This window comes from Bidens hawaiensis, unplaced genomic scaffold (genome assembly GCF_021521415.1).
Source record: "Bidens hawaiensis isolate Kalapana, Puna unplaced genomic scaffold, B.hawaiensis_p1.1 tig00014095_1, whole genome shotgun sequence".
NCBI lineage: Eukaryota > Viridiplantae > Streptophyta > Magnoliopsida > Asterales > Asteraceae > Bidens > Bidens hawaiensis.
The window spans coordinates 2695-30636 of NW_027492212.1; the positions used below are offsets into that span (position 1 = coordinate 2695).

General features: G+C 38.7%; 1 protein-coding gene and 1 pseudogene across 1 annotated transcript; both read right to left on the bottom strand.

The window, feature by feature from the left end:
• Positions 1-22525: 22525 nt before the first annotated feature.
• Positions 22526-23206, bottom strand: LOC143545858 (uncharacterized; the record flags this gene model as incomplete). The annotated part of the gene is made up of 2 exons (XM_077037662.1): positions 22924-23206; positions 22526-22747 (listed from the first exon to the last, which is right to left on the bottom strand). Coding segments are annotated over exons 1-2 (505 nt in total), but the record flags the coding sequence as incomplete, so codon positions are not given.
• A 1425-nt stretch (positions 23207-24631) lies between these two features.
• On the bottom strand, positions 24632-25093 carry LOC143545870 (ethylene-responsive transcription factor RAP2-1 pseudogene; annotated as a pseudogene).
• Between the last annotated feature and the right edge of the window lie 2849 nt (positions 25094-27942).

Sequence of the window (27942 nt, forward strand, 5' to 3'; positions counted from 1 at the left end):
CTGCAAAACAAACACCGTAAGCTCGTCACTGAGAAGGGGGGGGGGGTTCCTCCTTGTGACCACCCTCCGGCGTGAGAATCAGACTAGATTGCTCTGAATATAAGTGTAAATTAAGAGATTGCTAGATAACTGGATAGCAGATATCAAGTATAATATGATGAAATGTGACAAGATATGATAGGATCAGATGATCATACCATTTGTGGTATTTATAGCCGAAGGTAGGTTTCCAAGGAGGTATGGCCGGCTGCAACAGTGTTCCTGTTCCACCAACAGTAGCCTACGCACGTGCCCTGCTGGTAGTTGGTGGGTAGGTAGCGGCTGATAGCGACCAGGCCTGCTGTATACTATTCCTTTTCTACCAACCTGCCGGCTACGCACGTGGTATGACAATAGTTGGTGAGTAGGCAGCGGCTAATAGTGACATACAGTGTAGGAGCATGCTGCTCGCCATACTGTTGTCCATAAGCTGTCGTATCTTTAGTCAGATCTTTTTCCCATACCTCGTCAGGTACAGTACAGAAGATCTTCCCGTATCGTACGGACTGGCTTATTTGGGCGGGAGTATTCCCCCTCCCGCCCTTATGCGGGATTGTTCCCGGCTTCGCTCATTCCTTCAGGTGACACTGAATGATTGAGAGCTAAGTGCCTTGTGCGTGTAGCCTTGCTGCGCGGGTGGCCTTCCCTAATGGCTTGTATCCGAGGCTGCGGGGACAGGCGGAGTCCTTCACCATTGGGAGGCATTTCCTGCGGGACCAGCTTGCGTATTGCGCGTAAGGACGTCACGTCTCTGAGCATGGTTGGTCCTGCGGATCCAGTTGGTTTCTGCGCAGACGTCCCTGTTTAAGGTGAGTCTTGCGGGTCCAACTGGGCTCTGCTGGGATCTACCTCTTCAAGTCCCCCCAGTCCAATGTTCTTCTCATGCGTGTTTAATAAAGTGAGGTGAACTTTTGGACTTAAGCAAAGGGTTTTGAAAAGGGTTTTTTAAGGTTTTCCATGGGGATTCTTCCCGCGGAAGTCCTTGTCACTTGCAGAAATTCCCGAGTTTCCTGCTTGGTCTTTGGGTATGATGCGGGTAGGTCTGTAACCTCCTCGCAAGTCAGGAGCGTTGAGTCCCACTTGTGTGGACTCTCCATGAGGTTTTGGTAGTTTTGAACATAGTGATCAATTATGTTAAAACCACCAATTCCATCCTGGAGCTTCAAACAACGTAGTTCTCGACGTTCCCCGCTATGCGGGGATGTTATTTCCGTTTCCGCAAACATTGCCCAGAAGATCCTTCTTGGTTCAATTCCCAGCGAGCGCTAGGTATGTGAAGGGTTTTGCCTTAACACTGTACCAGCGCTCGTCTTACGGTTAGTTTACTTCCAAGGTATTCCTGGCGTCAATTCCCTGCGGGTGCTAGGTATGTGAAGGGTTTTGCCTTACACTGTACCCGCACCCGTCTTATAGTTACTTGGTTGCCGAGGAATATTTAGCTTCAATTCCCTGCGGGTGCTAGGTATGTGAAGGGTTTTGCCTGTACACTGTACCCGCATCCGTCTTACGGTTACTTGTTTGCCAAGGTTTTACTTGGCTTCAATTACCTGCGGGTGCTAGGTACGTGAAGGGTTTTGCCTTTACACTGTACCCGCATCCGTCTTACGGTTACTTGTTTGCCAAGGTATTTGGTATTTTCCCGCTTACTTTTTAATATTTTCAAATTTTGAATTTTGAAATTCGAAAGGTTGGTGGAAAGATAGGAACAGTCCAAACCTCTGAAACGTCGTGCGACGGTCTCTTCTGACTGTGTCAGGACGTGCAGGAAGTTATGGTGACGTGACATTATACGGTCATTCCAGACGCTTTTTCAGGCGCGTGGGCGCGATTTTTCGGGCGCGTGGCCGCGAAATTGCTGGCACACGTCCTGTCAACAGCTGTTGCCAGCCTGCTCTTTGCCACGTGTCATAGTTTCATTGCACCTTCGATTTCTCTCTCCTTCGCATTAAATTCACCGCATTAATTGCGATCACTATATAAAGGGGAAGAGGGTCATTTGTAATTCACATCTTCACTTCTTCTCTTTCATCTCTTAAGGCGATTTCTGGTGGAATACTCTCTTATTCAGTTGAGCATTCCTCCGAAATCGTTTCTTCTTCCCTTGCAATATGTCTTCCCATGATGCTGAAGCTGTAGCCGACGATAGGAGTACTGCTGGCGAGTGCCAGTGTGCTCTACCTGTCGATCAGTACCAGTATGTCGTCAGGAAATTCATGCTTGAGTCTCTTGAGCCTGAGTTTCCTGAACCCCACCAGACTGTGTACGATGCCCCCCAGTGGCAAGATCGGGGTATATGCTGCATTCTTTGTTTATGGGAACCTTAGGTTTCCATTGACAAAGTTTGTGTACCGTGTCCTGGAGGGGCACGGTGTGCACCTGACCGAGGTGCATCCGATGGCGATTGCCAAGATCCGGCACTTCGAGTGGGTTATGCCGGATTCTGGGTATTGAGCCCTATGTGGACCGCCTGATGACCTTCTATACTTGGAGGTGCATCCAGGGGTGGTACACCCCTGACAACCCGGATCAAGGGTTTGAAGATTTGCGCGACGGAGCGCAATCTCCGATCGTGGAAGCAGGAGTTCTTCTACATTTCTGCCCGCGCCGTCCCCATTGCCATGAAGTTTAAAAATGGACAAGCAATTCCGAGCCACCACGCCACCAACTACCAGGAGGCGGAATGGTTCGCGAAGATATCTCGGGTCCAGTCTCCGGTTTACCGGTTTCCGGAGTCCGGGATGGTGATGCTGGGGATGAGCCGGGTATGGAAGGAGGCGTCTCGGTTTCCCATCCTTCTCGAATACGGTTTGAATTCTATTCCTTATGGTATGTCTTGTCTTTCTTTCCGATATGAGCTTGTCTTCTAACTGTTTCTTTTCTTTCAGAGGGGAACAATTTGGAGTCGCTCCTGTACCCGCGGGAAGCTGACGGTCCCGTGCGGGTGGGTACTCGTGCTCTTGACGAGAACGAGTTGCCCATCCTGGAGCAAACAGCGGATCGGTTTGTGGAGGTCTATCCGCTGGGCCACGAGATCCTGAGCCACAGGCGGCCAGGTAAGGCGTTATTCTCTCCTCCACCCCTCAGTGCTGTACCCGCTGCTGGAATTCCTGACATCCTGTCTTCTTCTGAGGAATCCGCAGATGGTCCTCCGTTAGTGCGGAAGAAGAGGGCTGCCGGCGGGAAAGGGAAGGAGAAGGCGACCTCCACAGCCGATCCAGTGCTCCTATCTGACACTGAGTCAGATAGTGAAGAGGTGGCGGGGAACCCCGGTGGTGAGAAGACCACTGTTCCGGAGGCTGCGACTGTTACCTCCGGAGAACCAATGGCGACGATGGTGACCGGCATCAAGAGACCGGCTCCATCGGGTTCGTCCCCGCCCGTTCGTACGTTCAAGCTCAAGAAAACCCGTAAGTACAACTCTTGGCTTTTATCTTCGTAGTTTAATCTTCCAAGTCTTTTAACACTTTTTTTCTTTACGCAGGTGTGGATGTTGGCGCATTCCAGGGTGGAGCGCAGAGGAGTACCTCTCCGCCGATGACGGTAGGCTCGGTCAGCCTATCTGAGGCGACGACCCAGGCGCCTGCGCCTGTTTCCGCTGGATCAGTTGCTCAGTCCCTTGAGCCGACTGTTCCTGCCGAGATGACGTCACCGCCGGTGGTAAGTGCGATTTTTACAGCGTCTTTCACCGAGCCGGCGGTTACGATTGCTGCGGATTCTGCGGCAACGATTGCGGCGGCTGCCACCAATTCCCCGCCACCGGCACCGACGGCCGGCCCATCAGGTACGCATGGGAGTACTCGGCAATCTTTGCCACCTTCCCATCTGCCTGACCTTTTGGATGGGTTTCCTTTGGGTTCAGGTGATGGGTTCGGCGGCTATCGGCCTGTTATAGACCCTACAGGTGCGTAGGGTTCCTTTGGCCCTTTTTCACTTCTATTTTTTATCATCTTTTCCTAACTGCTTTTTTGTTTTTTGCAGTGTCGGATTCTAATGAAGTGTATGTTCCGCGATGGAACATACGCCGAGGAACAACCCTTCGTACCCCTGTGGAGTGCGTGGAATGGGCTCGCCACGCTGCTCCCCATGGTGCGTTGGGGGAAGCCATGGCTAGCTACCAGGAGGGTAGGCTAACCAATGAGCTTCGGGTTCTCCAGGCCCGGATGCAGCCGCGCGTCGAGCTGCTTTGTCGTGAAAACGACAAGTTAAAAGCAGCTCGCGCCAAGGAAGTATCTCAAGCGCGGGCTCTTCGGGAGGAGAACCAAAAGTTGGCCGCAGCTGCTGCGGAGAAGGAGAAGGCCTTCAAGGCCCTCGAGGTTGAGGTTCAAGCGCGACTCGAGGCCCGCTCCAAGGCTGCCCAAGCTGTTAACGAACAGCTTCGGCTGGCTAAGGAGACTGCGAGGAACGCAACCGAGAGGGCCACCAAGGCTGAAGCCGTTGCTGAGCCTTTACGCGTGGAGAACGAGGAGCTCAAGGCCAAATTGGAGGCTCTCCAACGTGCTCATGATGCCTTGGCGATGGAGGATGCCAAGAAGCTTCAAGAGATCCTGGACCAGAGGGGCGTGCTTGATCACACCGAGCGGAAGCTTAAGGGCGTTGAAGAGGCTGCTGCAAAGGAAGTGCTACTTGCCAACCTTAACAAAAGCGAAGCCGAACGCGCCCGCACCCAAGCTCAAGCCGCCCTCCAAGAAGCTCTGGTTGCCAAGGAATGGCTTCTTCGAGAAGCGTTGCCTCAGGTATGTTTGGCTTTACGTCTTCACGCTTTCCTTTGTACATAGAAAAGGTGTTTGACACTTGTATTTTCTTTGTAGGTTGTGCATCGGATCTTCTCAGAGACTACTTACGATAATGCCATGAGCGCAGCCCTCAACGCTTCTCATGAGGATGGGGAAAGGGCCGGCTTCCTGCTTGGTCTAGGGTTCGTTGAGAAAGGCGTCCCGCCTTCCAACTTCTCTTTGTTTGATGTGGACACCGAAGCTGCATATGACCAAGCGGTGAACCAATATGCCGCCTTCCCGCATCCAGTGGTGGAGAAGGTGAAGGAAGTCGCTGCTGCTGATGATGGGCTAGCTATCCTCAAAGCTTTCCTTGAACTGCCACGCTCCACCGATGGGGCTGGTCCAAGTGGAAGTGGCCCTGAAGCCTGATCCTGAAGATCCCTTCCCACTGCTAGGATAGTTTGAGCTTGTACAGACGTATTATTTTTCTTTTCGTAGGCGGGTAGTTACCCCGGCCATTCTTGTAATAATTCGTTTGTGAAATATAAATCTTTTTGCGTATAAGATTGTTATTTCCTTCTTTGGGTTTCTTGCTTTATAAACTTATGACTTGCATACTTGGTTTAAATTAGCAATTTTCCAAGTGTAGAATAAGTTAACCTGTTTGAACGTGGTTGATAATGGGTTAAAGTTTTGCTTCCTCTTTCGTGATTGTGCGGGTAGAACCGTCACTTGCACTTAGTAGGATGGCTAAACTTTAACCTTCATCTGACCTTCGTGTAGGTTTTCCTCATCTTTTGAACGTGGTTGATAATAGGTGTGAAGTTTTGCTTCCTCTTTCGTGATTGTGCGGGTAGAACCGTCACTTGCACTTAGTAGGATGGCCAAACTTTACCCATATCTGACCTGCGTGTAGGTTTTCCTCATCCTTTGAGAATAAGTTAACCTTTGAACGTGGTTGATAATAGGTGTGAAGTTTTGCTTCCTCTTTCGTGATTGTGCGGGTAGAACCGTCACTTGCACTTAGTAGGATGGCCAAACTTTACCCATATCTGACCTGCGTGTAGGTTTTCCTCATCCTTTGAGAATAAGTTAACCTTTGAACGTGGTTAATAATAGGTGTGAAGTTTTGCTTCCTCTTTCGTGATTGTGCGGGTAGAACCGTCACTTGCACTTAGTAGGATGGCAAAACTTTACCCATATCTGACCTGCGTTTAGGTTTTTCACGCTATTGGGTTTGTGCGGGTAGGACCGCCTTCCCACGCAACGACTTCACATAATGTGAATGCCGTCACCAGTGTTGCATAGTTTAACCGTTCGACGCGCGGTTGTTGATAGGTTATTGTTCAGTTTCCTCATTATGATTCGTGCGGATAGACCGGCACTTTCATTTTTGGGTGCTGAACCTTTCCCCTTCAACTGACCTGCGTGAAGGTTTTTTCACATTATTGGGTTTGTGCGGGTAGGACCGCCTTCCCACGCAACGACTTCACATAATGTGAATGCCGTCATATTAGTGTTCAGAAAAGTAAAATCATCAGCTTCGATGTTCTAAAGAGAATCATTTCCATTAGAAGTGGCTCTTGGCCTTTTCTTTACAAATTGGAATTGATTTACATGCGAACTGTGTAAATGAGCTCCCTTCCATGTTGTTGGGATGGGAGTGCCATCGAGCCGATACGCACCTGGTTCGGGATCTCGTTCTTTACGCAGCATGTAGTCTCGACATTGAAGCTGGAATTTTTATTCGTGTTTTCCCCAGCTGGGGTTCTACACGCACCCGCCTGCTCAGCCTTTATTGCGCCACGAGGTGCGCGAGCGTCCCATCTCTGACAAATGCTTCAACCATGTCTTTTACGTCTATGCATTCTTCAGTGTTGTGGCCTTTTGTCTTGTGAAAGTCACAGTATTTGCTCCGATCAGCATCGTGACGATGTCGGATTATAGGAGGCTTTGGCCACGGGAGCTCTTCAGTAGCGAATATCTCAGTGACGCTCTTGGTGAGTGGCGTCCATCTGGAGTTCTTGTGCGGATGTACATTATCCCTTCCGCCCAATCGATGTTGCAAGCCGGATGAGGTGTCAAAGTTTACCCTTGACTGCCAAATGCCTAGCTTCCGCTTTTTATTTAATCGGGCGATGAGGACGTTGTCTTCTCTCGTCTTCTGAGTGTAGAGGTTTGTGCTCTGGGGGAGATCTCTACCCAGTTGCTTCTCCGTTTCCGCATAGCGTTTTGCTGCTGTCATGATGGCATCCCATGTGGATGGCATGCCATCTTTACCCGTTAGGGTGCGGATGAGCTCTGGGTCATGCGCGCCCTGGATGAAGGCAGCGCGAACAAGATCTTCGCTGATATTGCCCAAACTTAGCTTCTTTGAGTTGAAGCGAGTGATTAAGTTTGGCAGAGATTCATCTTCTTCTCGTATGCATTTGAGGATTGTCCATTGCTCCTCGGTATACTTCCGTTGCTGGCTGAAGTGTTGGCTAAACTTCTGCTGGAAGTCTGCCCAGTCGTAGATGTGGTTGACCGGTAGACGATCAAACCAAGCTTTAGCAGCCCCAACAAGCGTCATTTGGAACATGTAACACCACGTGGGTTCCGTCCAATTGCTGACGGTTGCCCCTGCTATGAACCTGTTCAAATGATCGTCTGGATCAGATATACCGTCATATGTGCCTATGTTAGGCATTTGTTTGGCACTCTTTGGGGCGATTGCTTCTGCAATGTCCCTTGCAAATTTGGACGTTCCTGCATTTGCAACGTTTGGTCTGAACGTTTTGGAGAAGTCTCGTGGACTTCCACCTGTGCTTTTTGGTTTGAAGGCTTGTCCAAAATGCCTTTTCGGTTGGGGTTCCATTTCCTTACGCTTCCCTTTTGCCCGATGGCGAGGGTTTGCGTCGGAGTCGGATTCCTCCGAGTCATCCTCCCAGTATTCGAATTCGTCGGCCTGTTGTACGGAACGCAAGCGTTCGTTCAACTCGGCCTGGAATTCCTTTTGTCGTGCCTCCGCCCATGCCTTGACTTCATCGAGAGTTTGGCGGGGGAGTCTTCGTTTCTCAACCTGGGTATCAGTGGATCCCAGTAGGCGATCATTTACTGCACTTGCCCCAGCATGAGTAACTGGGGTAGTGTTCGTAAAATTTACTTCACTTGCCCCGGCTTGGGTAACCGGGGTAGTGTTTGTAAAAACTGTGTTACCGGTATTCCCCCCAGTAGCTGGGGTTGTGGTTACCGGAATTTCTCTAACCATCTTTGTAGAAGTTTGAAAAAACTGGAGAAAAATGAAGTTCTAGCTTTATGCACGGATGGCGCCAATGAAGAAACACTAAGTGAACCCTGGACAGATTATAGATAATCTGGGAGTTAAGTAATGTTTCCCACGGATGAGATCTAGCTGAGAAGGCTGTTCTTCAGGAGACCTGCAAAACAAACACCGTAAGCTCGTCACTGAGAAGGGGGGGTTCCTCCTTGTGACCACCCTCCGGCGTGAGAATCAGACTAGATTGCTCTGAATATAAGTGTAAATTAAGAGATTGCTAGATAACTGGATAGCAGATATCAGGTATAATATGATGATAATGTGACAAGATATGATAGGATCAGATGATCATACCATTTGTGGTATTTATAGCCGAAGGTAGGTTTCCAAGGAGGTATGGCCGGCTGCAACAGTGTTCCTGTTCCACCAACAGTAGCCTACGCACGTGCCCTGCTGGTAGTTGGTGGGTAGGTAGCGGCTGATAGCGACCAGGCCTGCTGTATACTATTCCTTTTCTACCAACTGCCGGCTACGCACGTGGTATGACAATAGTTGGTGAGTAGGCAGCGGCTAATAGTGACATACAGTGTAGGAGCATGCTGCTCGCCATACTGTTGTCCATAAGCTGTCGTATCTTTAGTCAGATCTTTTTCCCATACCTCGTCAGGTACAGTACAGAAGATCTTCCCGTATCGTACGGACTGGCTTATTTGGGCGGGAGTATTCCCCCTCCCGCCCTTATGCGGGATTGTTCCCGGCTTCGCTCATTCCTTCAGGTGACACTGAATGATTGAGAGCTAAGTGCCTTGTGCGTGTAGCCTTGCTGCGCGGGTGGCCTTCCCTAATGGCTTGTATCCGAGGCTGCGGGGACAGGCGGAGTCCTTCACCATTGGGAGGCATTTCCTGCGGGACCAGCTTGCGTACTGCGCGTAAGGACGTCACGTCTCTGAGCATGGTTGGTCCTGCGGATCCAGTTGGTTTCTGCGCAGACGTCCCTGTTTAAGGTGAGTCTTGCGGGTCCAACTGGGCTCTGCTGGAACCTACCTCTTCACCAACCTAGCTCTTTACAATCTCCAATGGAATGGAGGTTGTGACTTCTGAGTTCCAGAGAGAAGAAGCCTAGGATCTTCTGGTCCGTGGTCACACACGGTTAAGAAAGCCCTCACGGCGCTTTTGAAAGAGCAAAAGGAGAGTGAACGGGGTGGTTTGTAAGAACAACGTTAACGTGGAGGAGAGAGGGGCGTTTATTTGGTGGACTCCGATCAATGATTCATTTAGATAGTTAGATTATATGCGGTGTATGTTCCTAAAACATTTACAATCACATTTACTAACCTTTTCATAAACTTTTAACAAACATTCAAACAAATAATTTATATATTGTTTACTTTATAAACTATATTTCTATTTTAATAAACTATGTGATTTTCACTTGTTTAAGTAAACAAGTCAAATATATACCTCCAACGTCAGCATTAGTTCATTTGTCTATGTGGAGCCAAGGAGATGGACCTAAAACCATATTCCTGTTTTGAAGCATGTCTGCAGATGTGTGGTTTGCGGATGAGTATGTGGCTCTCTCTTACATTTACGTATATTTATACTATATTATAATACATTCAAGGTGAGTCATTTTAAGACGTTTAAAATTTCAACAAATTACAACCATTAATGTTTTTAGTGCAATCCTTAATCCATTAATAGCTTAAACACCATCCGTATGACTTTTAGTGTTAATGAATACTCGCCATATTATACGAGTCAAATGAGAGGACAAAAAATGGTTCTACCATACGGGTTTTTGGTGGTCACATCATATCTTTTTTTCTCAAAACATCATAAGGGTGGCCATCATACATTTTACATAGCTCTTGTCATCTCATTTGGTCCATATATATAGTCATTGTCTTCGTCTCATACGTCCATCTAAACCATACGACTCGTACGAGACATCATTGGTGCGTGTTAATATGTAAATGTTTATTTAGGTATGTCCATTCAATTTACTAAATTAGCCCTCACGAGTCATGACAGCAATTTTAATATTAAAATATTGTTGTTTTTAAGAAAGTTTGTGTTTCTTTTTAAAGTATATGCAATTTATTAATAGTTTCGTTAAGAAGTTGGAATGGAATTTGCTTACTCAACCTAAATGACCATCAATTCTACAAACTACACTGTTTTATGTGTTAAACTAGCGTTTTACCTTGGCGCGTTGCGCCAGGCAGGTTGGTAAAACCCAGGCGGTGCTAAAACTCAAGCGTTTTGGGTTTCAAGCGTTGGGGTGCTAAATTGACGTGACCTCGGTCGGTTTTGGTTACGTGTTTTATTGTACTCAAACTACAACAAAAAATTATAAAAATTGAGGTGGATCAATAACGTGACTTTGATTGGTAACAATGATTTGTTTTTTGCAAATTTGCCCTTCTTTATTTTAATTGATCTTTTTGTTATATTTTTTTTTTTTTGCTTTTTATTAACTATATTACATTTAAATTTTGATTACATAGCGTTGGATGTATTTTTGTGACTATTTTTTGTATATAGAATATCATTGTTATATGTTAATATTAGGTATTACATTCAAATCTTGTCATATATATCATTAAATAAAGTATACTAAAATCAAATTTTTATATATTTAATCGCGACATAAGTTAACACCCAAAAAAATTAACTTAAAAGGTTTCAATTTATATTTGCTGCAATCACACAAAAAGTTAATTATTTACTACAAAAAATAGTTCAATGAAATTGATGTTAAATTTCCTGCAATCATGTAATCAATTGAACAGATTAACAATTAACAAATAACTAAATATTAGTTGATAATAACTTATAAGTAAGAAAATCAAATAGTTTATGCATGCACGTCAACAAATAATTAAAAAAAATTAACAAAAAACCAGTCTTAAATATAATTAATTGGATTCGAAACCCATCATCGTCGGTACTATACGGCCAGTTTTCCGCCTCCCGGAATCGTGAGAACCACCGTCGCGCCATGCATGCATAATCGTTAAATATGATTAATTGAATTCTAAGGACCGCCGCTGAAATTAATTGGATTCGAAGGACCGCCGCCGAATACCAGAATCTTTGGAACCAATCCGTTGCCGGTGCTCGTGCCAACTTTTAAATTCAAATCGGTGACTTTTGCAGTCTGCGTATCTGACGAGATATGTAGTCCCTCTGGATTCAAACTATTGGAACGGGTTAGTATGTCAGACGCTCAATCGAAATTGGGACTGGGATTAGCATTTAATTCATGAAAATGATGATTTCTTTGTTCATCATTGATTTTTCTGACCGGAGAGGGGGGTTTTATACCCTGCGGTGACGGTTACCGGCGGTTTCATCCTCAAAGACGGTTAACAGAATTGAGAATTCTATATTATTAAATAGAAATAATCCTTAATAATAATATAATAATACTAATAATAATCTTATTAGAGAAATAAGAATATTGCTAAACGATGGCAACGTGACATAATTAGATTAGTACTCTATTCTATTATATACATATATAGTGAATTTCATAAAATACGAAAAATAAAAGGATAACAACCAATTCTAAATGTAGTAGAGATAATTGCATGCAAGTAAAATCCTAAATAGATATTTCATATATACACGAAAAAATCAAATAATAAAGATTGTGACGTTGATAAAACTATAATGAATAGGATTTGAATGTAGTTGGAAGTCGAAGACCAGAGAAAGGATAAAATATGGTTAAGCTTGACTTTTTTTGTATTATAAGTTTCATCAACTATTTTTTTATTTCTAATATACTTTTACTAACGTTAGAGTTCGTGTAAGACACGAGATGATTCAGATTATAAAATTATAAGTAAAAAAAACAATTAAATAATGTATATAAAAAATGTATTAAATCTATGATTGTATCTATATTATGTGTACATAAATTGATTTATTTATATCACAAAATAATTTTTTTAAACGAACTTAATACAATGCACGTGCAAAACCGTACCCGAGAATGTTCATTCTATTGAAAATGTCATATGTATAAATGAAATAATTTTGATTAAGAACCAATTTCGAGAAGAAGACTTCTCATGCAATAGTAGCTATGACAACTCAACCTAGATACAGATGGAGTGTTACCTTTATCGATAAATTTATCAATTTACCACCCATAGAAGGAAAGAAGGACATTAAATTGTAACGCCGAAAGTTCTTCAAAAGCTACGTTTTTCTGGGCATGAAAAAGATTTTGATAAGTTTCATTGGGCTTCTAGATTTGCCATAATGATAACATAAAAAATAACATGTTAACACATTTAATTTTGTGACTATTTTACTTCATTTGAGTAGTTTTGCATGACATGTTTCTCATACAATGTTCTGATCATCATTTAAGGAAAATTTAATGCTGACACAAATGTTTCAAATTTGATAAAAGTTAAAAACATTGATAGGCCTAGGGTGGCATGTCGGAAGTGTTCGCTATCTTTTTTTAAATTTTAACAGTCAATGGAAAAATAGTCAATCAGCCAAATCCCGAACCATTTGATTATTTCCAAATATACCATTGAAAATAAATTTGAAACCTGAACCATGTTTAAAATTCTAACTTTTATTCGTTTGACATTTTCAAATCAACACTTTGAACCTGCAACAAATTTCACAAAATGGTCTTATGTTCATTTGTTTTTATATCATTATTAAAATTGAAGTAAAATGTTTTTTTTTCGGATTTAGACTAATTGCCATTGACTTGCTTCCTATGCTAAATCTTGTTAGTTTCGTCTCATAGCTCAATGACGTTGCTTTTTTCTATTGAATAAGCACATGTACACTGCACATGACAAAAATATTGTCCATTCACTTTGTGCTAATCTTTTTGATTGCACGTGTTCATCTAGTTATTCGACAATCAAATCTATTTGGATTCTTCAAACTTTAAAAAATACTTAGGTTTCCCATTTTTTGGCCGGTAACAAATGTAGTTAACTTATATCAAACAATCTATTTATCAACTTTTGACCACAAAAATCAAATTAAGTTCCACAAAAAACCCAAAGCAATACTTGATAAAAAAAACAAAGAATTTAAATATGATAAACTTTGTTATATTTGTAAATGATTAGTATATACTATCATTACATTTTAACATATATATAGTTTACTAAATTAAACTAAAAAATAAATGGATAGATTTAAAGCATATATTTATAATTTATAAACTTATATGACGTCGACAAATTACAATAACAATAATAATAGTAATAATAATAATAATAGATAAGTGGATTGATTTTTAAAAAAATAAATCGACTTTTAACATATATGTATAATTTAATGATTAAAAGTTGCTTTGTCAAATGAAAGCATATTTAAGTGTTGTTTTTCTTTACAATTTTCAACAACATACATAGTATAATATATTAATTATAACACTTTGAAATTATATTATATTCAATCTTTAACAAACATGGTTTGTTGTTGATTTTGGATTTCACCAAGTATTTTGGAATATATAGTTAAATAATATGTTAATAATTATTTTTATAAAAATGTATAGATATAATATAAATAAAGTGTAAAAGAAAAGTGAATAATTATTGATCTATGACATAATTAGGGTTAATCAAGATCTTAGTTTTGGTGGGAAAAAAGTTGTGAGGTTTAACCACAAAGCGACACATATCACAATTATTTTCTTTTATTAAAAAAGTATGATAAGATTTGTTTTTTGTAAAACATATAAAATACAAGCAGGTTGCCATCACTTTTGCTTCATTATCTAGCATTCTAGATATATATGTTTCATTCACAATTGTTAATCATGCTTAGATTGTTCTCTATGGTGGGGGCATCGAAACCCCTCCACAGTGCCACATCAGCGCCATGTGAGCACCGTGGGCATCGAAGCCTCAACCCATAATACCCAGATGTGGTTTAAAGCCCTTTGGGCGGCCCATTATATTTATACATATGTATGTATGTATGTATGTATGTATGTATGTGAGAGATGGAGAGAGAACCCACCAAAATTACCCAAGCGTGCCCATCGTTGTGAAGCCCCCACCCCCAAAGGCACCCCTTTGCGGTGTGCAGGGGCATCGAAGCCCCCAATGGCGTCCATAGCTACCTGTCTTAGTGATAGCAAAGCACAACCAGACGTTTTTATGACACGTGACACCCCTGTCATTAATAACTTGTTTTGTAAAAAGTAACGTAGTGGTAACATGCTCCTTTCAAAATTACACAATTATTATTATATTTATTTTTTTTATTATAAATAACATAAATTAAAGATAAAAAAAATTATGACTGGTCCAACCCTCCTTCGCCATTGTTGTATATATATTATGTACCTTTGTATGTATGTATATGTATTTATTAACTTAGGTGCTTTTAATGTTAATTAAACGTATATGGGATTCAGTGAATATTAAGAATTTATCAAGCGACAAGTTTTATAGAGACAAAAGAAAACCACCACATGTTCAAAAGCAAATTAGAAAGAAGAAGAAGAAAAACAAGTTTAAAGAAAAAAAATGTTTCTAAGACGACAAGATGCAAACATTGCTTGAAACTTTGGATGTAGACCAAATTGCAAACAATATGTATTTTTGGCTCGACATTTTTTGAGTTGTAAGAAACACTATAATTGTCGTTTAATTTCCTTAATATGTGTTTATTGGTTACTTTTGGCTACAAAAACACATATCAGGTCATAACAAGTCAATTGGTACCAATTGATTATTTGTGTTTGGATACTACACTCTATTGGGATTTGATGGCCATTGACATGTTTGTAGGTTACTTTTGGATTTGTAAACCCACATCGGATCATAACAAGTCAATTTGGCCCAATGATTCTTTGTTTGTATATTCTTTGTTTGTATATATTATACATTGTTGGACATTGATGGCCATTAACATGTGTTTGTGGGTTACTTTTGGCTATACAAGCCTACATCAGGTCGTAAAAAGTCAATTTGAACGTCTGTATCCTTGTTTATGAATATTATACAACATTGGCCCTTGATAGGCCATGACATATTGACATGTTTTATTAGGCCAATTTTAGCTTTACAAACTCACATCGAGTGATAAATAATAAGTCAATGTGTATAAATACTACACACTCTTAGATCTTGTTGGTCCTTGGCATGTGCTTATGGCTTACTTTTGGCAATGTATTTTCAAAAGAAGGTCATAAAACATAAATTAGTGCTTAGTGTTCCTTGTGTGTGAATTATACGATGTTGGGGTATTATGGGCCTTTGACATGTGTTTTTTGGTTACTATTGCATACACAAGAAAACTGGGTCGTAAGAAGTCAATTTGGCTTATAGATCCTTATGTATGAACACTATACACCCTTGGTGACTAATTGACCTTAGAATATGTTTGTGGGTTACTTTTGGTTACACAAACTCACACTAAGTCATACCAATATAATATTCCTCTTCTTCTTTCAAACCTAGGTCGCGCCAATGACAAAGGGTTTAAATTTTGAAACCACCATTTTAAACAAATGCGCTCACAATGCATGTCATGTAAACTCTTCCCACAAAACAAACACAAACAATGAACTATCATATCTGAATATAGGGAGGTTTTCCATGTTATGTTTGAAATAAAATACTCAATGTTTGTAAGAAAGGCCTAAATAACTATTGATAGAAAATTATTCTCGAAGGACCGTCCGTAGATTATGGGCCACACAAATTATCTCTCGGTCATAGACCCTATATTAATAACTATTCAAAAGTCTATACAAGAACTCAATCCAAAATGTTATCCTCAAACATTAACAAATTACCGATGAATAGTTATTTGTAATCTACGTTTTAAACATGAGGTAATATTTTGTGGCACTCCACATTTTCATGTTAACTTTGTTAACACATACTCCACTGTCTTAAACATGCCTGCATAACATTTACACGAGTCAGTAATAAGTCACACACACGAGTCCGTATGTACGCGTTGGTGATTAATGTTAAACCGGTCATGTTAAATAATTCGGATATAGTTGCTAATTAAGTGCTATATAAATATGTGTTACATCTGTTTCTATTATATTTAACTGTTGCGTTTGTTTAGTATACTATTAGTTAATATATATATATATATATGGTGGGGTTATAATAAGAAGTGGAGTGTGTCTAAGAAGTGTAAGAAATAATCTAGTGTGTTAGATATGTTATTGTGACGGTGGATATGGAAAGTGTGTTTATTGTGCGGCATGTTTTATTTTAGTTGCAGTGTGTTTATTGTGTCGTGTGTTTTATTAGATCTGATGGTGGAAACACACTTCCTATCCTTCTTAGGAAAAATATACTTCTTATTATAACCATGCTATATATGTATATATGAATCCCATCACGCCACGTGATATGCTACCAAGTTCTAGTCGCGAGATTTTTTGCTTAAAACGAAATGAGAACCATGTACACCCTAAAAATGTATTCAGTTGTTTTGGACGAATGCTTTGAGCTCCTAGGGCGATTTTGGAGTCTTGGAGATTAATAGTTGTCTGATTTCATGCTAAACATTACTCAATCGTTCTTGTAAGTAATTATCGTTTAATCTACGTTGCTTGATTGTTTTGTGAGTTCTTGATAGAAAAAATATACATGATATGAAGATTCTCTGTAATATGAGAATTATATGATGATTATGACGTTGTATATTCATTGATTAATGGAATAAAACATTTGGGTTGTTTTAAACATAAATTGTGCATGAGTTTTGTATAGATCAGAAGTGCAACAAATTCATACTCGTTTATTGATTAGATTGTAACTAGATGATAAATGATTTTTTAATCGATTCTTGGTTCTAGGTTATAGTGATTCGAGCCTAGATTTCAGAAAACTAGGGTATGTAATTTTTGGATGAGTTCTTAATGGTTTTTCAGATTTTACAATATTGCATGTCAAAATTGATTAAGGAAGTGGTTTCCTGGTATAGACTCCCGATATCATAACTTGTTAATGACAAGACCACATTAGTTGGTTCCACCTATGTAAATTCATGTTATGTGTTAGGAAGATAAAAAAAATTGGTCTTGCTTGATTTGGATAAGTATTGTTAATAAACCAAGTCAAAACTTTATGTTGCGCATTCTGATTAGCTGCATGTACCTTTTCATAATGATTAAATTTTTGTAAATTTTGTGTCCACGGGAAACATGTAACAAATTGAGAAACATAACACATGTATGCTACTATAGAAAAATCTATATAATTTAATTTCATGGTATGTGTAGTTAATAAAATTCGTTTGTGTAAGCTAAAATTTGTATAATTTATTTCATGGTATGCTTAGTCAATAAAATTCGTTTGTGTAAGCTAAAATCTGCCTATAAATTCTTAATATGAATTTGAGTTATTTGTTGAAATACTTGATAGTTTGATCATTGCATGATGTATGTAGATGTTAGGACCTCTTATCATTATTGACATTACTGTTATCACCAACAAGTCACTGGGTCAAACTTGTATATGTGAGTGAGTCTTTACGTGAGTTGTAGGATCATGTATTGTTTAACACGTTCTCATAGGTAAACACTTGTACTAGGTAATGATTAGATTGACATATTATTTCTTGTTAAGCTTTTTGTAGAATCCCGTACACACATTTTTAAGGTGAGTTCATACTTTTCATTACTTATTTTTTAGGAGAAAACACAAACACTTTTCCAATACTAGTTTTTGGGAAGAAAACACCAACGATTTTCATATACCTGTTTTCTAAAAGAAAACATAACTCTTGTCATACACTTGGTTTCGAGAAAAACCACAAGTGTCATGTTTTAGTTTTATAGTTTCTCTATAATACTTGTCTACTGTATCATTTTTTCACTAAAGTCCTTACATTTTTTAACAGTTAAAGATGGGATTTGCGGGGTAATATCGAGTAGTACTACTGTATTTGGTAAAATCCACTCAGTCTAGTCGTGCTAGCACGACTAGAGGTCGTAAAACGGGTGTAACATTGACCTAACATTCATGCCAACGTTTTGTGTTAGAACTGGTACAAAGGGAACAATATATATAATAATCAGCTTCAGTTCAATCGTCTTGTATCATGTAAATAGGCTAGCAACCTAGATATATTAAAAATGTACTAGAAACCGAACCCACTGTTTTTCATTCATAACTTATGAACTCAACAACCTAGTGGTGACACTTGAGTAATTATACTTGCCAGGTTGTTAGGTATTTTGTTGGATTCATGTCGCATGCACTTGCTTTGGAGTTGCACATTTTATTTTAGACAATCGCTTTTACATATGTCTTGGTTTGGGATGGGTTGTGCGTGTTTGAGCACTTGGTTAATTGTTTTTGAAAATTTTCTTTTAACGCTTTCGCAAAACTTTTTAACCATTTGGTTTACTTTATTTTCTCATATTTGAATGAGACTTAAACGATAATTAATTACTTTGTATGGATGTTTGGTATAACGAATGAGCTAGATCTTGGTATGTCACACGTCTCATGGTAAAACCCCGTTAGTTGAAATTTGAGGGTGTGACATATTTCGCAGATAAGTCGTTAGTAAATACGACTATTCAATAAGTCTTTAATTTATTTGTCTGCCTAACATCGGAGTTTCTTCGACAATTAACGTTGGTTCTTGTCTATCGATCATACTCCTCTTTTAGGAGTGAACGAGGTGTTTTGAATTATAGAAAATTGTACGATAACAATGGCATTTCCAACTCGATATGAAGATACATCTTAACATCCAATTTTGATAAATGGTCAATAGTTTAGATTATTAAAACTCAGTTTTCATATGTGTGACAAATCAATAGTCACTATACATGCGCGTATCACAGACAGAGTCTTCCCCGTTAATCTCTAAACCCGAAACAAATGGGATGGGTATACCCGAAACCCGATGGGTATGGGCCGTGCCGATTACCCGAAACCGCATATCCGTTTACCCAAACTATATACCCGAAAAATTCTTTGTATTTTGTGGGTTGTAAAGTATATATATAAAAAAATTATATAAATATTATAATGATTATTTATTTATTGCAACACTTATATATATATATATATATATATGGATTGTATTATATTTTAATTTATAATAGTTGTTGTATGAATAAAAGTTATAAAAGATTATAATAATATAAAATGTATTTGAAAATCCCAACGGGTATACCTGATACCCGCATGTATGCCCGATACCCGACGGGTAATTACCTGATGATTTACCCAACAGGTTATGGGCCGGGTATGAGACACGGTTTGTAAAATGGGTATGGGCATGGGATTACTAATAATAGGCCAATTGTCGTCCCTAATTGTTAATATATCTACTTTGTTAAAAAATAAAGGTTTTAAAACTTTAAGGATGGAATCGAACTTGAGCATAGCGATACAAGAAAATATGTTTTCACACTCCACTATGTTAAATCTGTTGCTGTATTTATGAAAAACAAATATATATATATATATATATATATATATATATATATATATATATATATATATCAGGTATCAGGTATGCTGTATTTAAGTTTTGGGCCCAAGAAATTACTGGGCCTTAGGCTATAGTCTTCATCGCCCCTGGCCTGATCATAGAGATAAGCAAATGGGACCCCAACTGTGTACTTTCGTTTCCCATTTTTTGAGGTTTCGGGCTCGGTACCATTATTTCACCGATTTTTTTGTCTTTGTTACAGTACCGGTACTTTATCGATTTTTTTGCCTTTAGTATGGATATCGAGCTCATCTCTAGTGTATTGTAACATTGGTTTTTTGTTTCTCCATTGCCTTTCACTCTGACACACTCGTTTTCTCCATTGCCAGATTGCTTTTATATAAATAACCTAGTGGGATAATTTTACGCTTCACACGTAAATTCTTTTATATTTTCTTGACAATGTTTGTTCGAAACTACCTTTAATACCCGAGTGAGTCATTTGAATACGAGATATCAAGTGTCTTAAGTCTTGTTATAAAAACTAGGGCTGGCATATCGTGTATACCCGTACACAATAAGACACGAACATGAAATATGTATATCTGTACACAACACGAAAACTTATCGTGTACATGTATCCCAAACACGAACATGAATCTGTTATTACCTGGTATACACGATAAAACACGATAATACACAATAAGAGCTGATTAGAAACACATATTTGATAACCTGTTTAGTGAAACAAAAGTCGGAGATGGAATGTTCGTGAGTGGTGAGTAGTGACGGCTAAGAAACAGAGAGCGAGAATGTTTTAGAATTTAGGGTTTATGATAACTTATATCAATCAATCATACCCAGTGGAATCCCACCAATAGCAAAGCTATAAGTAGGGTCTATGGAGGGTGGGATATAGGCACACAGTACCTCTATCCGATGAAATAGAGAGGTGGCTTCCAGTGAGACCCTCAGCTCAAAATAACATTGTATGGGACAAGATAAGGGGCATCAAAGTACAATAGTAATAAAATTGATAATAACACGTAGTAAAATTAATAATACCAATACATGTATAGATAACCATATAGAACTATATGAGAAGAGAAAACATAATGGTGTGTGACCAAAAATCAGGTAAAGAAAAACCCCTAAGGTATTCCTTTCTCCCTAAAAGTCCTTAGCCTTAATTCTAAGTCTCCAAGAATTCTTATCCTCAACCATGTCCTCTGAGAGGTTTAGGTCTAGCAAATCATGTCTAATCCTCTCGTCCCAAGTCAATTTAGGTTGGCCTCTACTCCTCCTCCCCCCTATAGTAATGTTTTCTCTGGATCTAACAGGGTTCGTCATCTGTCTTCTCTTCACATGTCCAAACCATCTCAATCTCCACTCTCTTATCTTGTCGGATATGTTAGCTACCCTTAATCTCTCCCGAAACATCCTGTTTGTTATTCGGTCAAACTTTGTGTGCCCACACATCCAGCGTAACATTCTCATCTCTGTTACCTCCATTTTCCGCTCTTATGCCTTCTTGATGCAACAATCTGTTCCATATAACATTGCAGGTCTAACTGCAACCCTATAAATTTTCCCTTTTGTTTAGTTGGGAAACTCTTGTCGCACAATATACCTGTGGCTGCTCTCCATCTACACCATCATACCTGAACTCGATGTGCCACATTGCTATCTAATTCCCCATCGCTCTGAACAAATGATCCTAGATACTTGAACTTCGTCACTTGCGTAACCACTTGCCCTTCAATGGTGATCTGAACGTCCTCATTGTCATTTACCCCACTAAAATCACAGTGTAGGTACTCCGTCTTAGAGCGATTAATCCTCAATCCTTTTGTCTCTAAGGCTGTTCGCCACTCCTCTAGCCTATCGTTTAGTTCTTGTTTACTCTCAGCAACTAACACAATATTGTCTACGAACATCATGCACCACGGGAGTGTCTCTTGAATTTACTTTGATAACTCATCCAAGACTACTGCAAAAAGAAACGGACTCAACGCTGACCCCTGGTGAAGGCCTACCTCCACGGGGAAGAAATCGGTATCCCCCACGGGCGCACGAACACTTGTTGCACTCCTGGTATACATATCCATAATTACCTCTATATATTTCCTAGGAACCCTTCTACCATGTAGGCACTTCCAAAGAACTTTGCGTGGCACACTATCGTACGCCTTTTCTAGGTCAATAAACACCATATGGAGGTCGCGCTTCTTCTTCCTATACTTTTCCATCAATCTTCTTATAATGTGTATTGCCTCTGTGGAGAAACGCCCCGACATGAATCCAAATTGGTTCATCGTAACCTGAGTTTCCCGTCTAAGTCTAGCCTCCATCACTATTTCCCAAAGCTTCATAGTATGGCTTAGTAGTTTGATTCCTCGGTAGTTATCACAACATTGGGCGTCTCCTTTGTTCTTATAGATAGGGACTACGGCACTGGTCCTCCACTGGTCTGGCATTTTACCAGATTTGAGGATAATATTGAACAAAGTAGTTAACCACATGAGTCCTTCTTCTCCTAGGCACTTCCACACCTCGATGGGTATGTTGTCTGAGCCAACCGCCTTGGCCCTTTCCATCCTCCTAAGTGCATTCTGGACCTCTTTCCATGTGATCCGTCGGCAGTAGCAGTTATTCGGTTGTTGTCGTTGAGGGGTTGTGTTGTCATATTCCTCTTGGTAGGCTCTCCTATTGTTAAAGAGGTTGTGGAAGTATGTTTGCTATCTTAGTTTGATGTCCTGCTCCTTAACCAGTACATGGCCTTCTGTATCCTTTATAAACTTCACAGGCCCTAGATCTTGTCTTCTACGCTCCCTGGCTTTGGCAATCTTAAACATAGCATGTTCTCCCTCTTTTGTTTCTAAACGTTCATACATCCGTTTATAGGCCTATTTTTTTGCTTTCGACACAACTTTCTTCGCCTCTCTCTTGGCCGTTTTGTAAGTCTCCCTCAATTCCATTCGCTCCTCCTCATTCGTGCACCTCATAAGTTCCATAAAGCTTACTTGTTTTTCCCTTATCTTGTCTTGTAAGGCTTCATTCCACCACCAAGACTCCTTATGCCCACCTGTATTTCCTGTTGTGGCCCCAAGAGTCTCCTTTGCTACTTGAATGATCTTTGTCGCCATAGATTCCCATATCTGAGTTGAGTCCCCATTTAGTTGAGCCAATGTCTCCAACATGAGTTTGTCCTTAAACAGTGGGAGCTTTTCGTCCTTCAAATTTCCCCAACGAATTCTCAGTGCACATTTCCTTTGTCGAACCGTCAGCTTAATTCTGAAGCCTATATCTGCAACCAACAGTCGATGTTGAACCACGACCGTCTCCCCCGGTATGACTTTGCAATCCTTCCACCAACGTCGGTCTCCTTGCCTCATCAAAATGTAATCAATTTGGGTGTTGCGTCCGCCACTACTAAGGTGATAAAATGTGGATCTGGTTTCTTAAAATACGAATTTATAATACCTAGGTCGTGGGCCATCGCAAACTCAAGAAGCTCCGTGCCGGTCTCATTCCTATTACCAAAACCGAAACCCCCATGTACGGCTTGGAAACCATCGTTAGCCCTACCAATGTATCCATTAAAATCCCCTCCTATACAAATCCTCTCACCCCTAGGTATTCCCCCTACCACCGCGTCTAGCAAATCCCAAAATTCTCTCTTTTCCTGATCCCCTAAGCCTATATGAGGCGCGTAGGCGCAAACTACTATCACTACTTCCTCTCCTAATACTAATCTCAACACCATAATCCTGTCGTTATGTCTTATCAGTTCCACCACATTAGTTTGTAGTTCCTTAGCAACTAGAAACCCCACTCCATTCCTAGCTCCATCGGACCCCGAGTACCACAACTTATATCCGTTACACTCGGCTCCTCTATGCCCTTTCCACTTAGTCTCCTGAATGCATGCTATCTGAACCTTACGTCTTTTAAGCACATCTACCAATTCTAGCAACTTACTATTTAGTGTTCCTACATTCCAAGAAGCCAAATGCAATATATGCTCCCTATCTTTAGTTCTTTACCCATACCCACACCCCTCGTTTCAGGATATGGTCTCAAGTAGTAGTCATGGTTCCCACGCTCTATGATTTATGATAACTTATATATATATATAGTGGAATGTTAACATACAAATGAAATTAACGTGCTAAACGTGAGAATCAAGTAGAATAATTATGCAATTACATCATAGAGTAATTACATAATTACTTTACTTGATTCTCACGTTTATCACGTTAATTTCATTTGTATTTGATCCAAACTCTAACACTGTATTCTTAAGTTTTTTATTTAAGGGTTTGAAAAAAAAAGTTAAGAAAATTTTTCTTTTTTCATTCTTGAATTTTTTTATTAAAAGAAAACTTATTTCTTTTTTCCTTCAAAACTTCCATGCCAAATTCAGCATGATTGTGAAGGAAAGTTTAAAACCCATTACAATATTACTAATTTATCATATCTTAATTCTCTTTTTCATGTTGTTATGAGGACATAATTGTAAAGTTACAATTTTTCCCTATTTTTCCCTTCTGATTTAACTCAATAATGTAATTAACATTTTCTTTTCTTTTCTTTTATTTTAACTCGAGAATTCCTTTTTCTTTTCTTCCCCTATAGCCCTATCTAATCTTATCATTTCTTTTTCTTGTATTTTAAACCCGAAAATGCAGTGTACTTAATTAACATGCAAAAATATTAACATGTACTTAACATGTAAACAAATATTTTACCTGTTTAAACACGAAATTTAACATGTAAATTCGTGTCTATCTGTTTAGTACATAAAACATGTTAAGGCTTTACATGTAACCTGTTAAAATCGTGTAACAATCTTAAGAAGGCAAGAAATTAATAATCGAAGTATGATTGTCCATCTGTCGCTCAATAAGACAGTGAAGCAATGGAGAAAAACGAAAGATAAGCCATGAAGAAGCTACAACCATGATTTTAATTGTCGAATAATTTCCCATCTGCTTTCTTCTTGATTAATTACTAAGGATTCCATAACATTAAAAACAATAGTAATAAATCATAAACTTTGAGATGAAGGACATGTATTATATATCCTTTCCGTTTATAAACTACTTTCTATCTTCAAACATCAAAATACAATCAAAAACCATCAATATCATTATATCAACAAACAATAATCTTGATTCCATCTCTCACCTTAAACTTCCTCCGACGATTCCGGACTCGGGTACTCGTTTAAGTCCGGACCAGAATATGTCTGCGACTGGTGGTGTTGGTTTGAGCCACCATTCTGGAGTTGAAGAGCATCAACTTTAGCTCCAACTTCAGTAGCCTTCTTTCTAATGGATGAAGCTGACAAATCATGAAGATAACCATCTTCTGCGATGGAGTCAGGAAAGTTGAGATGAGCAGAAGGGCCACGGAGGTAGAAGACAGCGGTTTCGTAGGCTCGAGCGGCGGCTATGGGGGTGGAGTAAGAACCGAGCCAGATGCGGGTTCGTTTGTTTGGTTCCCGAATCTCAGCCACCCATTTGCCCCACTTTCTCATCCTTATCCCTCTGTAGGGTTTCTCCACGTCTCTATGCTTTCTTTTGTTGTTATTATTATTGTTATTATTGTCACTGCTGGATGTGGGTGAACATCCGCCGTCTCCGCCCATGTGTGACGGTGGTGCACGGCGGCGTTGACTGAAAGAAACTAAAGAGGAGAAGAGTTGTGAATTGTGATACGAAACCAGTAAGAGAATAGATTAAGTTTTTATATGAAAAGAAGACGCACATATATAGTACAATGTATATTATAATAATATTATAATATATATTATTAGTTTTTAACTAATTGGGTTGATGGTTATCTCGAGATTTATATAATTTTATAGTAAAATGGGTTAAAGGTTTAAATGTAGACACCTTGACTTTTTGGAAAGTAGATGAATGTTGCAATTAATGTGTTCTGGGTTTTTTTTTCTTATTTTTATTATTTAAGTAATCTTATGTTTTATTACTTTATACTCCTATTAGCTTTAGAACCCGTATATTACACGGACTAATTCATTATAAAAATACAATTGATTATTTAATAAATATTTTATATACTTATTTTTGAAATTACATATGTTGGTTACAAACCAATGCATTACACCGTTCCAATAGTGAAATGATATAGTTCGTAAACATAATGTATATTTTGATGGCTATAATTTTGAGTTCTACTTAAATAATAGATGATTATGATGACGGTGATAAAGATAATGAATAGCTAAGTTAATAGAAAGCTTGGTACGACAAAAATGAATGCACAAATGACCCTATTGCATAAAAAAATATGCTAAAACCTAACTTACATTAACTTACATAATTATTTTCATTAATAAAAACTATTAACTGAAGGCTTAAAAGAGAGAGATTTGAAGTACATATAGATGAAAATAAAAACAATTAAAATAGGAAGTTTTCAATATTTTATCAAATGTTAAAAGGAGGAATAATAGCTAAGGTAATAGAAAGCTTTTTATGACAAAAATGAATGCACTCATGACGACTATTACATTAAAAAAAATATTAAAACCTAAACAACATAATTATCTTCGGTCTAGTGCAACATGTTAGAAGTTCTAAAATCAAACCATTTTTAATATTATTTATACCGTTCCAATAGTGAAATGATATAGTTCGTAAACATAATGTATATTTTGATGGCTATAATTTTGAGTTCTACTTAAATAATAGATGATTATGATGACGGTGATAAAGATAATGAATAGCTAAGTTAATAGAAAGCTTGGTACGACAAAAATGAATGCACAAATGACCCTATTGCATAAAAAAATATGCTAAAACCTAACTTACATTAACTTACATAATTATTTTCATTAATAAAAACTATTAACTGAAGCCTTAAAAGAGAGAGATTTGAAGTACATATAGATGAAAATAAAAACAATTAAAATAGGAAGTTTTCAATATTTTATCAAATGTTAAATGGAGGAATAATAGCTAAGGTAATAGAAAGCTTTTTATGACAAAAATGAATGCACTCATGACGACTATTACATTAAAAAAATATTAAAACCTAAACAACATAATTATCTTCGGTCCAGTGCAACATGTTAGAAGTTCTAAAATCAAACCATTTTTAATATTATTTATACCGTTCCAATAGTGAAATGATATAGTTTGTAAACATAATGTATATTTTGATGGCTATAATTTTGAGTTCTACTTAAATAATAGATGATTATGACGACAGTGATAAAGATAATGAATTGCTAAGTTAATAGAAAGCTTGGTACGACAAAAATGAATGCACAAATGACCCTATTGCATAAAAAAATATGCTAAAACCTAACTTACATTAACTTACATAATTATTTTCATTAATAAAAACTATTAACTGAAGCCTTAAAAGAGAGAGATTTGAAGTACATATAGATGAAAATAAAAACAATTAAAATAGGAAGTTTTCAATATTTTATCAAATGTTAAAAGGAGGAATAATAGCTAAGGTAATAGAAAGCTTTTTATGACAAAAATGAATGCACTCATGACGACTATTACATTAAAAAAAATATTAAAACCTAAACAACATAATTATCTTCGGTCTAGTGCAACATGTTAGAAGTTCTAAAATCAAGCCATTTTTAATATTATTTATACCCTACCAGCATAAAAGTTTATCATTTTGACCCGTTACATACCCAACCCTTGAAAAATAAGATATGTTCTTTGAACCAAAACATTGAATTCAAGTATTTAACTATTTAAAACAGAAATATGTTAAAGATATACCAAAGGCAATATGTTAGTTGTATCGGTACCCAACATCAAGAGGATAATATTCAGAGAGTTAATGAAACACTACGATGCAAATTCTCTAAGAACATTTTATCAAAAACAAAAACATATAATAAATAAGAAAGAAATAAGAAAGTTGAACCTATAACATATATAAAATCCTCTTGAAATGTCCCTCTAAATCATACCTCCCTCAACTCCAAAATGACCATACAAAAACTTAGCAGTAAAATAATGTGATTTCCAAAATACCTACAACCATAATATATAAGAAATATAAATAACTAAATGCAAAGCATAGGCCATAGAGCCACTAAAGTGTTTGCTTTATACCAAAAAAAAAGGCCAGAACCCATGGGTTCAAAGTTATAACAATGGTTACACACAACATGGATATGATGTAGCAAGGTAAACGTAATAACATAAACAGATCCTCTTGACCAAGTGCATTTTATGTTAGGGTTCTGCGAGTTTTATGTAGATGAAGATGGACAATCACACAACCAACTCCCTATATCGTGCAATTATAGAACTTAGGAATGTGAAGACATTGCTATACCTGTAATAATTGGACAACACCCAATATCATGACATTAGAAGAACATTGGACTGAGAAAACATTGCTATAACATAACCTGTAATAATTCCAAATATGCAAGGGAATGATAACTTGAGAATCGATTTCCAAAGCGTGATGATAAACCAAGAAAAGAGA